General features: G+C 39.6%; 1 protein-coding gene across 1 annotated transcript; it reads left to right on the forward strand.

Annotated features, from left to right (window-relative positions):
• The first annotated feature begins 449 nt into the window (after positions 1 to 449).
• Positions 450 to 14,884, forward strand: LOC139994015 (uncharacterized). The gene is made up of 4 exons (XM_072016263.1): positions 450 to 587; positions 9,483 to 9,698; positions 10,327 to 10,616; positions 11,865 to 14,884. The coding sequence occupies exons 1-4, from the start codon at positions 582 to 584 to the stop codon at positions 12,157 to 12,159; spliced, it is 807 nt and encodes a 268-aa protein (XP_071872364.1). The 5' UTR covers positions 450 to 581; the 3' UTR covers positions 12,160 to 14,884.
• The last annotated feature ends 795 nt before the right edge of the window (positions 14,885 to 15,679 follow it).

A 15,679-nucleotide genomic window follows, 5' to 3' on the forward strand; every position in this document is an offset into this window, starting at 1 on the left:
GGAAGTTTCAATCGCTCCCCACCCAACCCTCCTCCTATTGTGCGACAACCCCGATAGCTCAATTTCCCGCACAGATCGAGCTAGTCGAAAATAATGACTGCTAAAAAAATCCACTGCTTACTCTTCGTTTACCCAGTGCTGCTCAAACATTCCATCGTCCTATCAAGCCCTATCCCTGGCCACGTCCCATTAGCCACTCGGGTCCATCCACTAACGATAATTCAAGCAGCAACAAGCGTCGGATCGACCTTAACGATCAGTCTCGTCACGTAACACCAGGGATAAATCAAACTCTCGGCGAAGAACTGGCGATGTTGGACCCTTTTCGCCTCTCTCTAGCTCTTTCTCGCCCCGAAGCACGGCGAAACACGGCCGTCCATCCCCACCGGCGCCGAGCTACCGGACCGAGGCAACCCCCTCCCCCTGAGCACGCTGCTGTCTCGGCTGTCCTGACGAGCGGAACCAGTCGCAGTTCGAACCCCGAGGAGACCGACCGAGGAGCTTATATCCTGGACGTCGACAGCAGGCACGACGCTGATGATCGTGCCGAAACTCTTGGCCATGAGCCCGCCCTCGGAAGCATGCAGGTGGGTGGCCTATGTTCCACGTTCGTCCGAGACTCCTCGTGACGCGAGCTTCTCCGATCGCTGTTTCTACGGGCTTCTTTTGGATAAAGTCCAGGTGCATAGGGGTGGAGGGAATGTTTCCAGGCATTCGGGAGTTTGTTTCGTAATATCTCGGGTGGACGTTTTGGTATTTTCTAATTTTCTTTCGTTTCTAATTGACGTGCGCGGGTGAATAGGGATAAATAGGATCGAGGATTTCGCCAGTGCTTCGAGATTTATATCGAAGTATTTTATTATTACCGAGGGTTGTTTCGTCGCTTTGTAATTTCTTTTTTTTCTTGTAATTACGAGTAATGTTATAAGCAATTTCGCGTAAATTTTCCGAAGCTTCAAGTGCGGTTTTATAATAGTTTGTCGTTGCTAAGGTGGAAGCTTTGGTATTTTACAATATCGTTGCTTTTATAGTTGAGCTACGTGTGTAGAAATACATAGGATTAAAAGTTGCCACGAGTGCTTCGAGATTTATAAGCGAATATTTTATTACCATTGGCTTCAAAGTTCTATTATTTTATAATATTTTGTTTTCGTGATTGCGATTCGTATGTATGGATAAGAGCATATAGAGGTAGGAATTTTTCGAGAGCTTTAGGTACAGTTTTATAACAAATATTTTATCGTCGCTAGAGTGGATGTTCGAGTATCTTAAAATTGTATTTCTTTTATAGTTGAAATGTATGTCTGTGAATACTGGTAATCAGAATTGGGAATTTTTCGAGGACTTCGTGTTAAAAGTTTTGTGTTGCGATATTTTATTAAAACTTCAGGAATTTCAATATTATAATAATATGATCGTGGTGGTTTAGGCGAGACGAATATAGCGACTAATTTTATTTAAATTTCATCGGTACGACGCTATGATTCAGTTTGCATATTTTTTACTACTTTTAACGCGATTTCGTGGTAGATAATACATAAATTACGAAGTGCTCGGGACATTAGAGCGGCTTGAATGAAATTGTTAATTATTTGGGGTTAGCTTGATACGAGCTGTCTCGTGTTTGAGACAAGTTCCCCTTCGTCGAGTTCGCGGAGAAAGTTCAGAAGTTTGTTCGAGTTTGTCGTTTAGTATCGTTGCTCGTTTTCCACCCTCTATTGTAATCTCATTATCCTGGAGGGTTAGGGTGAATTATCTTCCGTTGAACCATGAGACGCCTCTCGACCAGGTCTGCAAAGTTATTTTCTAAATATTCTTTTCGAGGATATTTATTAAAAGCACTCGCGGTTGCTTTCCTTTTAACCCTTCAAATTCAAAATTGCTAAAAAAGAAGTAGATAATTCCAAATTTCGACCGACTCAACTACGCTTTTCAAAAAAAAAAAAAAGAAACTGATAATTTCCATTTTTCTATCCATTCAAATAAACTATCCCTTCGATTTTCAAATTTGTTCAAACGCACTAGCCATTCAAATTTCGAATTTCGAAGGAATAAATTATCATTCAAATTGTCACATTTATTCAGATTCGCTAGTCGTCCCCTTAAATAACAAAATCTTCTGCTTCTCGCAGCTCTCGCGTCTTACGTAATATTTATTTTTACAAATTTCGTATTCTCGAATAACAAAACATATAATCGTACCTTTTCAATAGCGAGGAAGCTTGAAAAGAAAGCTCTTGGAATTTCCGCTCTCATTGCCTCGATTCATATCGAGGGACTCGTCTAATTTCCGAAACAAGTAACAGCGACGAAGGGGATGAATTTCCAGGGTCTCGATCTCCTCGATAAAGCCGTGTAAAAATTACGACGAAACGGGGAAGTGTCTTCGATAACGACGTCCTTCGATCGGTTCCCTTGGCTTCCCTTCAATTCCCGGTCAACGTTGCACAGATTTCGAATGAAAGGAACACTGGTTCGTTGTGGCATAATGAGACCCTTCGTCATTTTCGACGACAAACGAGCGAAATAGCGTCGATGTTTCGCCTTTCTTTTCAAAACCTTCCAGCCATTGACGCCGAGGTCTATGTAATGATAATTTTAATTAATTTTTTCCGTAGTATTTTCGTCAACGACCCTGTCGTATATTATCGAATATATATTTGTATAAGAAAAGAAAAATATATTTGTATATGTATTTTTATATATATATATATTATTCGCTTTTTTATCTTTTCAATTGCTCATTCAACTATTTGTTCGTTTTTATTAACAAAAAGAACGAACGAGAAACTATTGCCTTTGAAATAAAAATTAGGTAAATCGGTTAAAAGGAAATTCTAATTGCGATGATATCTTGCCCTCGAACTGAGCAACCAGTTTTGAAATCGAAACTACTCGACAACCTTCTCGGCCCCGATTCAAAGGGCAAAGGTTTCGATTAATTTACATCAGGTAACCCTTAACTTTTCCATTAGCGTCACACCAATCCGTTCGATGATAAAGTTTGCCGACAGTTTCGTGTCAAAATTAGTAATCGAGTAGCAACGGTTTTAATCGTTAAACTATGGAGATTTCATTTTCTTCTATTTACTGTTACACGAACACTTTGACAATAAGAAATGAAAAAAAAAAAAAAGAAAAATGATTCCAGTCAGATATATTCGACGAAAGCAAACGTGCATGTTCTTTAGCCAACGGTTAAAGATTAAAGGAAAGGGTGTTACTGTGTACACGCATGGAGAGGTACTGTGCGAGAAAAAGCAACCCGCTTTTTACCTTTCCCTCATCGACCGTGCCATGTCAAGGCCGAACAAGGCAAGATCTTTCAGTCACGGTCACGAACGTTGTCGTGTGTCTGTAGGACTCGCTCTGCAAATCATTGGCCGCGATTATGGCTTCGCCTTTCAACCCCTGGTTATCTGCCTGCGAGAAATTTTTAATGGACCGCGCGAGTTGTCGCTAACAGCTGAGTAGTTGAATCGCTTCTTCGCTGCTGGCTGCTCGAGATAATTTACTAATTAAGAGAACATTTCTTTAAGAGCCAGTCGAGTGTTGGAGACGATAATTAGTTTAAGAGAAAGGGAGGGGGCAGTTGTAGCTAGAACTCGATGACTTTAATAAATAGAGAATGTAGTTGATTAACTGAATTTTTCAGAGAAATGTTTCGACCATAAATCAACGTTGTGTTTTTGAAACATTTTCCAACATTCTCCGCATTTCTGCACCTTTAGATTTTTTATAAATGCATAAACATCCGCCGTCCAATTATAACTAAAGTACGAGTAGTACAAAATCGTATTTCTCGGGATACAAAAATTTCTTATTTACCTTTATACGAATACCTTTAATATGGTAACAAATATTCGGTTTAAATTGATACCGGCAGCGTACGAAATACGAAATCGATAAACGAAAGGGGAGTACGAATGAACGCACTGCAAATGTAGCCGCGTAATTGCAATATGAATTGCCATTATAAAATTGGGCCTTCGCTTTGCAAGCGAAAGAAGAATTGTTCGAGCACGATGGGGTATTTTATTCGTTTTCTATTGTTTAGTCGATCGTGAGACTCGTCGAACGAGTTTGTAACCGAGTAACATATTTAAAAATCCAAGGTACCGTCGATCTAAAATTCAACGAAGCGCTTTGCCAAACGACTTGCCATGTACATTTTTTAACGCTAAAATCAGAGTGCTGCAGCGGTTAATTCGTAATGTTTCACGTTAAAATGTATAGGTTTAAAACGATGCATTTTTAGAGATTCGAATGATTTTTGGTAAAACACAGTAGCACTGTAGCACTGTAAAATACAGTAGCGCATGGTAAGAAACATAGAAATCGGTTTAAATTTTTCATATTTAGATGTCCGACTAAATGATATTTATCCGCCAACGAATTCTTCTCTTCGTATATACTGTCGATAATAATATTTCTTTCTTTGTCTTCTCCATCTTTTTCTGTTAACGTATTAAGAAATAATGACAATTGAAAGAGGTAATCGTAATTAGAGAATATACATTTATTTATACTTAACACACGTGTCGCATTAGTAAAAAGTTTCTGTGTGGGTTCAAACACTTTCATGAATCACTGTAGGTGACGGTACGTAAGTGGCTATAACATACTGTGCGTGAAGAAAATTCTCTATTCGTTAGAAATACGTTAAATATATATATATATATATACGAGCAGAAAAGAATGCATATTTCATCTCTTTTCATACTAGCGTCGCGTCGGGTATTTGGACATTCTGCATCGTGTTATATTTTACGCAAAAAGGATTTGGATCGCTGCCAGATTGTCGTTTCGTTCAAATTCTGTCGCTGCGCTGGCCACAAATCCGGCTTGTACACTAAAAGTGCCACGAAATTTTTCATAAAACCGGTTTCAACCACTGCACACAGAACAATACAAAGGAACTCGTTTCCCGATTCTACCTCTAAATATGTTCTCGTTACTCGGCGAATGTTTGCACTGGAAACTCTTCTGTAGGATAACAATCGACAGCTGCTAAACATTCTTCGTTCAATAGAAGCCAAACTCGAAAACATTCGTGTCACCGACGATACATAAAATACGATGTGAAAATGTTTAGCGGGCAGTAAGTAAATTCCTTAGGATCTTATAAGCTTCGAAAGGATCCATTAAACGCAGTCAATTTCGTAGCTATCGGTTGTTAGACGCGCATAGTGATTCGCGAAAATATTTGAACATTTGCCATAGAAAAGTTTCATAAATCTTCTTAGTACGTGGTTGACTCTGTAAAGTGAAATTACGGGACATTTAAAGCAAGCATGTACGATCCTCTTGATAAATAGAAAATCGGAACAGTCGCTAGTTTCGTAGATCGTCAAAGGAATTTCTTCTAAGGACCGATACAAGATTTAAAAAGTTTGTAGCGGCTTTGTAAATTCGAGACGCGATGCAATTCCGAGGAAGTCACTCGATGTATCTTTTGTTTATATCGCGTTCTCGTGTTTTATATCCAAATACATTCGATAATCACTGTACCATTTTTTTACGGTTCTTACGTTCCGCGTTGAAAATTTAGCAGACAATCCTTTACGAGCTCGCAGGATGAATCTGAAACTTTTATCGTAACGTTCTCTTCCGGAACAGGTAGTTCGTTTTTTCCCAGCCCTTTTCATGTTTCTTTATCTCCTCTTTTGTTTCTTTCTTATACGTCCACGTTGTCTTCCGTGGAATGGGAAAAGCTGTAAAAGAAGCGTCCAGCTTCATTAGCTTCCTGATCGCGTTCTATCGATCTGCATTCGCATCGCTTGTCGGACCAAGCGGCTTTTTTTACACGAGGTCGGACTAATTATACGCCTGTGGAAAAAAACGCTGAACAGGATAAAAATGAACCGATAAATTTACGTTATAATCCCATTAAATGTCGCTGCTCAGAATCGCTCGTCGCGTCGCGTCGCGGCGTCGTGAATCGCTCTCATCGTCCAGCGAACTCGAAGAACGACTGCACAGTGTATGTTCATTCCGAAATGAATACGGAGAAACAGTATTATTAAACAGCGAATATTTATACAAATTTATTTATTTATTTTCTAAATTTATTCGTTTATTTTGTTTTCTATAATGACAAGAGTAAATAAAATTTCAGATTTCCCTTACAAACGAGTTATCTTTCCATAGACTTTTCATTCTAATTACTTTGATACAAGTTTCATACTTGGATCGTCGATAACGGTACTAGCATCGGTAGGAAACTTTTTCTCTCGCTATCTGTCATCGAATAAGAAACTTTCGGTAAACGCGAGCTTATTTTAAAGATGTTCTAACAAGTGCGCACTCGGTTATCGAAATGTGATCGATAGGTAAATAATTATTCCCGAAACAGTAAAGGATCCGCTTTTACGTTGGCGATATCGAAGAGCAAGGAACAAGGAATATCAGAGGACAGAAAATTAAATCAATACCAAAGCAATAAGAAAATAACCATCAAAGGAGAGACGATGATTTTCCCTGAAACGTCGAAGGTTTTTCAAAATTGCTTGGCAGTTTCTCGCTATGAGGATTTCCGCTACTGCCAAGGTCGTGAAAATGACGCGAAAGTGAATAATGAAAACGACGTTGAAAGGACGAGAATCGGATTGTGCCCTAAGAACACGAGCCGCTGCTTTGAACTTTGCACTTTTATTCTTACACCGTGATAAATATTATCTAGCGAAGAATTCTCGGCCGAAAGCTTCCTACGTCATCGTGTTACAAAGATACGTGCGTGTTACAGAGGCCTTCATCGTGCCAGATGTAAACAGGCCTTAATAAAAATCCGATCGAGTATATCGCGGCAAGACGAGCTATACCCGGTCGAAGACTTTCCAACTTGCGCTCGAGTTCCGTGGTTCAGGAAAATTCTCGAAAAGATTTCTCTGTTCGCGTCAGATTCAATTATGGATTATTAATAACGATATCATCAATTAAACTTTGATATTCTTAGCCACGCACGAACCACACAGACTGATATACTCTATCGGGTTTCGAGTCAGATCAAAGAACGAGTTTCCTCCACTCGTACACGCGCGAAATCTTCGATTTCTCTATTGTGTTTGGATTAAGTAAGTGCAATTTCTCTTCTTCCTGGAGATAGTTTTAATAAAGGTGTCTGGTTAATTTAATTAGCCATCCGGGTAGTTGTAATTTATAGGTGAAATCAAGATCGCGAGAGCCTACTTTGCAGGGAAAATAAACGAGAAATATCCTTCTTCATTCGGGTCGACGTTATTCTCGGGAGCGAGGAGCGTCGAAGGTTGTTTAACGATCCTCCTTCGAGTTCTCTCGAGACGATCGGAAACACGGAACGAACGCTTCGTTGATTCTCGATCAAGTTTATCAATTCGTAAAGCCTCTCGTACGGTTTGTACTACACTTTTCCGTCGCTAAACATCTCTGTTATCTATCAATTATTCCTACACGTGTCTCCTTCAACTTCTTACGAACTACTTGCGAGAAGTTGTATCGCTTCTCGCTTACTGGAATTTACGGAGTAAGCGTATAATTTCTTTGACCAAAGTTTCTCTTCTTTTTCACCAATTTTACCTCTCGACTTGGAAACACGTGATATATTGCGATAACACCTTTACTTACGTACGTGCCTCTCCCTTGCGAATAGTCGGTAAACGTATCAAACGCGATGATCGTTGGCGATGACCGATGAAACAGGCCAAATATCGCTGGAATGTACGCGAGCCTCGCATGGAACTCCGTTCTCGGCGTTTGATCGCCAAATCTCCTGTATTTCGATATCTCTAACATCTTGTCGCTTGGTATTTCCTGATATTATATTACCTGCCTCTTTCTGGTCTGTAATAACAAGCTCGTCGATGAACGATGCGTCGGTGAATAATTAGCAGGTGCATCGATCGAATTTTCACGTTTCCAAAACGGCCATGAGAGATGGGATAACGTAGGCTGACGATCGAATTGGAACGTTTTCGATGAGCGGACAATGGAAATAACACGAAGCCTCTCCTTTTGTAAACCGATAAGCCGAATCGAGCTTTAGTTCTGTGATGAGCAGCAACTTCCATAGAGATGAAAACTTCATCGATCGTTCGTTCGTGTGTGCAAACAAAGTGATAAATCCAATATCCAGCATTTTTCAAAGCTACTCTCCGCCTTTGGTTTATTCAAGTGCAATCTTTCATTGGTCGTAATCTTCTCAACTTGAATTTTGGTACAATTTTTGCACTATTTCGATTGCATAATTATAGTAAATTTAGTAATTTACTTCGACTAAATACGTGTACAGTGTTCTGAAAAAGCTACGTATGTTTGAAAACGGGATGACACGGTTACTTGAAAGATCGTTTCAATTCCTTGAAACCGTCTGGAACATGGTCAAATTACTTGCTTATTCATACTTGATTGCCACATTGCCCTATTTCAATTTGAAATCTTGTCAAAAATCCAAGACGTTTAGCGAAATAATCGGGGCAGGGAATATAATATGGAAAGAGTAAAAGAGAGTTTTAGTCTCTGAAAGAGGAAAACGTAAATGCGAAGCAACGATTATTAAACACGTGCATTTATAACACTTTAACGACTAATAAACGTCGTCATACTTGTACGAAACTGGCAACAGTGGAAACTAGAGTGGAGAACTAATCTTTATGGTTATTCGATGATCATCGATTCGTTTGCAACGTGACGAGTAAATGTAATCTAACGATTGACACAATGAGAGCATATGGTGTCTTCGGTGAAATTTCCGGAAACGTCCTTGAGTAGACTATATCGCGCAAAATCAATTCGAACCAGTGACAGCACCCGCGTGATGTAAACGCAACGTGCATAACGCGGTTGTGTGCACGACTGGAATAGTATCTGGGAATAGCGTTATCAGAGCTTGAGCATGATTACGTCAGATACTGAGCAGATTCGTACACGTCGTGGAACGCTTGAGATTCTGATGTTCGAACTGCTGACATTAAATAAGCAAAGAAATACTTAAATATCATTATGGTATTATATTCTATGGAAATTATTAACTTTATTAATCGGTCGAATTTTTCTAAATTTTTTCTAAAATCGCAGCACTTTAAATTTTCATTAATTACAGGTACGTAATTCGTGTTCGATAAACAAGAAACCGATTTGATAGTAATGCGATCGTTGGTTTTCGTTTTTACCACTTAGCAATTACCATTTGGCAATCGATGATGAATTTCCTCGTATTTTTTATAATTCACTATCTTTTTCTATGAAGTTTTCTATTCGAATTGTTTAAAACTCCGATAACGACAGTTTCTATCGTTTTGAGCTTAACTTTCAGAAAAATCGTATGACAAAATCGTATTAAATAAATTGAATTACGATAAATACTACTCCGTTAATGCTCTTCCTCGCGATCTACGTTAAAAGTTACGTAATCTTATTGATCAGAGTCTGGAATCTATTAATAATTATTGCTCATGATAAAGGGAAAGTGAATATTGGACAAACAGTTACTATATCTCGTTAAACAGAAGCCACTGAGAGAGCTGGGCCGATTGTGCCTCAGTACGGGTGAGCAGAGCAACGACGTCGTCGCGGAAGTTTGCACAGAGCCTCGTGGCGGACTTCCACTGCTGCAGGTATGGCCGAGCGACTCACCGAGGGGCGAGGCCGACGGACAGGCACAGGCATTCGTGTTCCCGGATGTCCAGGAAAACGTCAACGACAGTGGCATCGAGTCCATACAGGTAACTTAATCGAAACAGCCGAAGCAAGAGTTACCCAATGATCTTCAGATTCTTCAATTTCTATTTTAGTATTGTTGGCAGACGAAATACGTACAGTTGCGTGTAAAAGTTTTTGACAGCGATAGATTTTCCATACTATATTCCAAAAGTAATATTGTAAAGAGTTTTAACTATAACGAACAGAAAATCATGCTACTGCGAGTGAAAATTTAGTAAATATGGATTCGGCAACAGATTCGTTTGCTCTTAAATTGCAAAATTCGATGGCGTTAACTACGGAATTGCAACGTGTGATAATAATAAACAACGAAATTGTAGAATTCAATGGGCGAAAAACTAAATCGTAAAATTCTACGAATCACACCGTGGAATCATAGAATTCGAACATACCAACGAGTTACACGATGTACCAAATTACACGTAGAATTCAGTAAAGTAAAAGTATATAAAGTATAGGATTTCATAAAAATAAAAATCAAGTTATCCGTCCAATTGTACATCGGCGATCACCGAGTCCGAAAAATCGATATATCGATAATTACCATCGCCCAAGTTTCACGACATTCTAAAAAACTTTCATAGAAATAGCCAAACTGTAACGACTTTGTTCGTACGATTATCGGAAAAGGCGTCGCCGTCTCCGTGCGGCGTAGCCAGCACTAGTCCAGCCACCACGCCTCAACAATCCCGACGCGCCAGTCTACTCCATCCGGACCACGCTCGACTGCAATTGCACCATTTGCATCACAATCACCATAATTCCGGGATTAAGAGTCCACCGACGCCAGACAGAACGTCCATCGACGAAGAACCTCCGCTTCCGCCCAGTCCATCGAGCTCCACTACTAGCAGTCTGCGTTCGATGCCCAGTTCCGCGAATGTACAGATGCATTCGCAAGATAGGCGACGTAGTAGCAGGTAATAGCGATATTCTTTTCTTTCTGGCTAAGGACATTTGTTCGAGTGCGTCGGACATTCTAAAAAAAAATAGTTAAAACGAAGAAAAGCAACTCTAGGTCCCATGGATAATCCTCGAGGAGATAAGACTTTTTAAATACAGCCGGTTCTCGTACTAACGAGCAAAAGATGCAAAATTCGACCTTCGTATCCATCGAACAGATTCAAAGGCAGAAAAACGATGACTTAAAAATCTCGCCTAATTTTACGCGAGCTACCATAATACGAAGTTTCTCTGTAATACGAAGAAATTTTCGCTCGTCCGACACGTGCCACAAGAACGAAGCTTTTATATAAGGAAGAAATTCTCATCGTCGCATAACGGAGCTCGCGAACTTCGTCGAAATACCATCTCGTTCCCTTCCTCGAGCGATCTGCATCGCAAGATAAGTTGATATCAACGATCGTTCGCGTTCCAGACGCGTCACGGTCTCGCTTATAAAAAGGAGAAAAATCCCTGAACGTGTCTGTTCCCGATCCGTGAAATTGCCGGCAGAACGGGGCTAGAAATAATCCTCCGGGCTGATAACGGTCTGACGTCGATCTTGACTCGTGTGAAGGCGCGACCCTGGTACCATGCAAATACGAACACGTGTGCGGTTACCGCTCTCCTTTTCATTTATGCAGCCAGAGTAATAAATCGTGGCCGTGGTATCCGAGTGATTTGACCGACGGCTTGCTTTCGCACGGAGCCGAAAATCGTCGGGATTTCGTCGCGCCCTTCTGCCTCGAACTCGGAACTTTCAAGGGTGAAGCCTTCGCCGAGTCACACCGTGAATCGATCCGATAGACTCGACGTTGCCTTTTTCCTTCGAGTCTTTTTCAGATATGACGTGTTGGGGTTAGATTCTAAAATAAGCTGAACTTGGCCCTCGAAAGTACCAAACACGCTTTATTTCTATTGACGTTCGCAGACCGCGGCGTTTGAGATATTATTGCTTTGTATATTTGTTCGTAACTAGTCGTTATTTAATATAATTTTATATAAAAAGAAACATATATTTGCCCACGATCTGTTGGAAATAGACGATATTAAGTTTTTAACGAAATCCGATTTTCTCAGTATTTTTCTCACTCTCTATGTTCCCGTTAATGTCACCGCTAATGAATTCTCCTACCTCGCCCTTGTTTCGCGTCTTCAGTTACAAAGCAACCATAATACCGACTATCTTCCATCGCGTGATCAAACATTTCTGTTCCAATCAACAGGTACAGCATGTTCGACGCTCTGGACCTGGAATACGCCCTCTTGAGAGCAGCAGCCCGTGGTTCCGTGGGTCCTTATTCTCTGTCGGAATCCCTGCACAAGCTAACCTTTACCCAGAGCTTAGCATTTCCTGCACTGGCCCGGGGTCTAGCTTCGAAACAGAGCGTGCCAACCAGGAGACCGCAGCAGCACACGGAAAGCGGATTGAACGCGTTCGCGAAGGTGGTCACCGCTCTTGTCTTGGTTCTCGTGAGCGTGTTGGTGTTTGGTGTGGTGTACAAGTTCGTGAGAACGTGAGGATGGCTACTGGTGCCCGATCGACCGGCTGGCTCCACGCAGGAGTTCGATCGACCGGGCACCAGTGACGCCTTCGACCAGTGACTCGTTCGTACGATTTATCAAATCGTTGTCCAATCAGCTAAAAGCTTATCGATTTCCGAATACATCGGGGACCGAGCGTATCGCGAAATAACGATCGAGCATTCAACGATAGTCATTGAGAATACACGAGTAAAATGTGAACTTATGACCGAAGTTTGAACTAAAGTTCAAGAACTTTTTAAAGTTCAAGGAAGATAAGTCTTCGCGTGTTGTTTGTTACGGGGCCTACCTTGAAGAACTATCTCTAGTCGAATAATCGAGATCATTGTTGCCAACGTTGGTTCGCAATATCGTGGAATACAAACACGAAAGTAACGCGATAGTTGAAAATAGAACGAAACGAGGAAGCTTGACGGCAAACAATAAACCGGAAATATAGATTGCTTGGATGTTGAACGCGCGAGTCAGATGGCTAGGGAATTTCCCAGGGAATAAAGAAAGGCGAACAGATTCACGATACGGCGCTGAGAATTTTACGACACCGCTAACAAGCATTTTTACCAGTGTGCGATGCGATCGTTCGCTGCGGCATTTTCATGCGGGCAAAGTGCGTGTGCGAATTACGACCGTGCAAATCGGTCGATGTAACATTTCCATTTTCTAAATAAAAATCTCCCTTTTTGAGCAACGAACGGGTACGTTCGTATATAAGTAAGTAATTAGCTTGGCAAATTTTATAACAGCGGACTTTCTACCAAGTTGTCGAAATTTATCGAACGCTTTGAGTTTATGGCAGAACTTTATTTATTCCAACGGAATTTTAGTTAGCGCCGGATCAAATAAACTAACGCTGCCTTTTATTCGAATATGAACATTAATTATTTGAAGGAGAAATTGCGAGAGAAATTGAACGAGACGTTGTAGAATTAAAGAAACTCTATTACAGTCATCTATGTAGCGTAGCGATCGAAAGAATATATCTTTAAGTGTTAAAAATTAACCTACAGTTTCCCTAATCTCTATTTGAATAAGTAAAATTATAGGAGATTCTACTATTTGTGAAATATTTGTTCAAATGAATAAAGTTTTGCTGTGAACTTTGGAACCTTGTTCGCGTGCGAAAATATGTCACGATATATGAAGCAAGCGCGCGTTAATTGGATACAAATCCGTGACTCTTCAAGTGCTTTACACGATTCTATCCCGATGACAATCGCTACGACATTTAGACCGTAGTTTTAAGGGAACTCGCGACCGAATTCCACGCGAAGGATTTCAAACTCGCGGAAGCGCTCAATGTAATCGACGCGCCAGCATGTCGCGAACGCGACCGCGAAATTATCGAGATGCTTCTCGTACGCTAAATGTCACATTAAATACAGCCCGTTCGAGCGTTTCATCGCTATTGAACAGCGACTTGATGTGAAATTATAAAACGTCAGAAAGTTGTCCTCTTGCGTCCCGTCGAGGCGTGCACTTTCGTAATTAAAATACTCATTACACAAATTTGTATACGTCGTTCGGTGTTGCATTGATTTTATGCTTATGATTTAAAATTCGGTTTGATTTATCAGAGAATTAAAATTCTCCTATTTTGTACGCAATTTAAATTTTCTTTTCGATCGAATAGGGTTAATATTGGCGACGTATAAATGGAAAGATTTATTCAACCTTTGTATTCGACGCTTGAATTTTACTCTTTCAAGATGACATTTTTTGGAATTAAAATTTCTATTTATTTTTAGAATTTAAACGTAGAGGAATAAAAAGAAACGTGGAATATAAAGCTCTCGAAATTTTTGTTTCGAGTATATTACGTAAAAGTTAGAAGGACTTTTCCTTTTTACGTTCTCGCCGTTTTACGTGGTATATTTGTTTTATAAGATTCTAAATTGTTGTCCATCGTTAACAACACTCTGTAGGAAAGTAGTATCCAATATTATGTTTTCCTTTAAAAGTTACTATAATTCTGATACAACCCAAAATATAATTCGATGGAAACGTATTTCGTTGACGCCTCAAGATAAAATGCAGAGAGAAACCTTCCTTCCAGGCTTACAGATCGTCGACACTTTACAAGATAATCGTGAAACATGTGTACACGTATATTCTATATAAAATACATATTGTAAATATACACATATACAAGTATTAACCAAGGAGCGCGTTTGATTCCTTGACGTTGTGTTGTATATTAAGCAACGAAGTTTCTAAGGTAATCGTCACGTTGCAAGAAAAAACGACGCTGTCGTTTTTTTTTTTTTTTTTAATGTAAAACATCTATGCGTACCGTGCTACGAAGTAAAAAAGAGGAGAGATGAGAAAATTTCTACCTTAATTGAAAGTTCTAAGACTTAATATAAAGTCTTAATAAAATTAGAGTCTGTGAAAGAAAAAAGAATCTGGTCAATTTTCAGAGGAAATATTTTTTCATGAAACAAATGGAAAAAAAAAATGAAATCGTTTCGGATAGAACAAAATAAAAAGGAAAAAGCTTACTTATGACAGGATGATCACGGTTCTTGTCGTCGTAGAATGTAAACGTAAAATCAATATAACCGCTGTAATCGTTTCAGTTCTGATTCTGGAAAAGATTCCTTTTCCGAGAGGAAGCTGTTTTCGTCGATCAATCGCTTCGTATTGTACAAAACTTCCGAATTTATTCAAAGTAACATTCTAAATAAAGTCTTTTCCAATAATTTATCCAATCATTTTTATTCCTTAACATCGACAATCGTCTTATTCGATTCGTTAACGCTAACGACTGCCACGTTGGTCATTGGTGACCGGAGCGCTTGAACTTTTTACAATTGTAAAAATTGAATGAAAATTCACAACTAGGGCATTTTGAATATAACCGATAAATGGAAGATACTTTGAAACAAAAAGTGCCCCATTGAGCGATTAAACATTTTTATTAGAACATCGATAAAAAAAAAAAAAATGAGAACAAATCTCGCATCTAACGGTGCACAGTGTTAAAACACTTTAAACGTAAATATGGCTCGTCGATACAATCTGGACGATAAGTGGTCACCTTTTTGGTCCGATTCTTAGCAATTTTTCATCTTAACTGTTTAACATTTTTTTTTATACCACTCTCTGCAAAATTTTCGTGCCAAATACGCTTGTTCTTCCTTCTTCTGCATTTCGTGTCGCGATCTTTGTCGAATAAGTATATTTCACGGCTCTGGTGCATGGCACTGTGTAAGGTGCATTGCGAGTGCCATTCTAAAATCCGATACCTTGATTTTTGTTTTTGTTGCTTGTTTATAGAGTATCGTCGCGTTTGAAATTGATGTATTTAACAATAACTCTAAAGCTAATTTTTTATACCACTCGAGGGTTCTTCTGTGTGGTGTACAATATGCTATCGTTCGATCTGATAAATCTACAGCACATGTTCCTCCGTTGTGATCTACCACTACCATTGGTTTATCACAAACATAATTTTCTTTTACCTCTACCATTCCAGTCGAATGTTTCGTCGAAATCA

The sequence above is a fragment of the Bombus fervidus genome, chromosome 14 (genome assembly GCF_041682495.2).
Source record: "Bombus fervidus isolate BK054 chromosome 14, iyBomFerv1, whole genome shotgun sequence".
In the NCBI taxonomy this organism is placed as follows: domain Eukaryota; kingdom Metazoa; phylum Arthropoda; class Insecta; order Hymenoptera; family Apidae; genus Bombus; species Bombus fervidus.

What these genes read in the sequence shown, in the direction of transcription:
- LOC139994015 (XM_072016263.1), top strand. An exon ending in GTGGCATCGAGTCCATACAG is followed by an intron (nt 9,699 to 10,326) that starts GTAACTTAATCG and finishes TTATCGGAAAAG; the next exon opens with GCGTCGCCGTCTCCGTGCGG. An exon ending in GATAGGCGACGTAGTAGCAG is followed by an intron (nt 10,617 to 11,864) that starts GTAATAGCGATA and finishes TCCAATCAACAG; the next exon opens with GTACAGCATGTTCGACGCTC.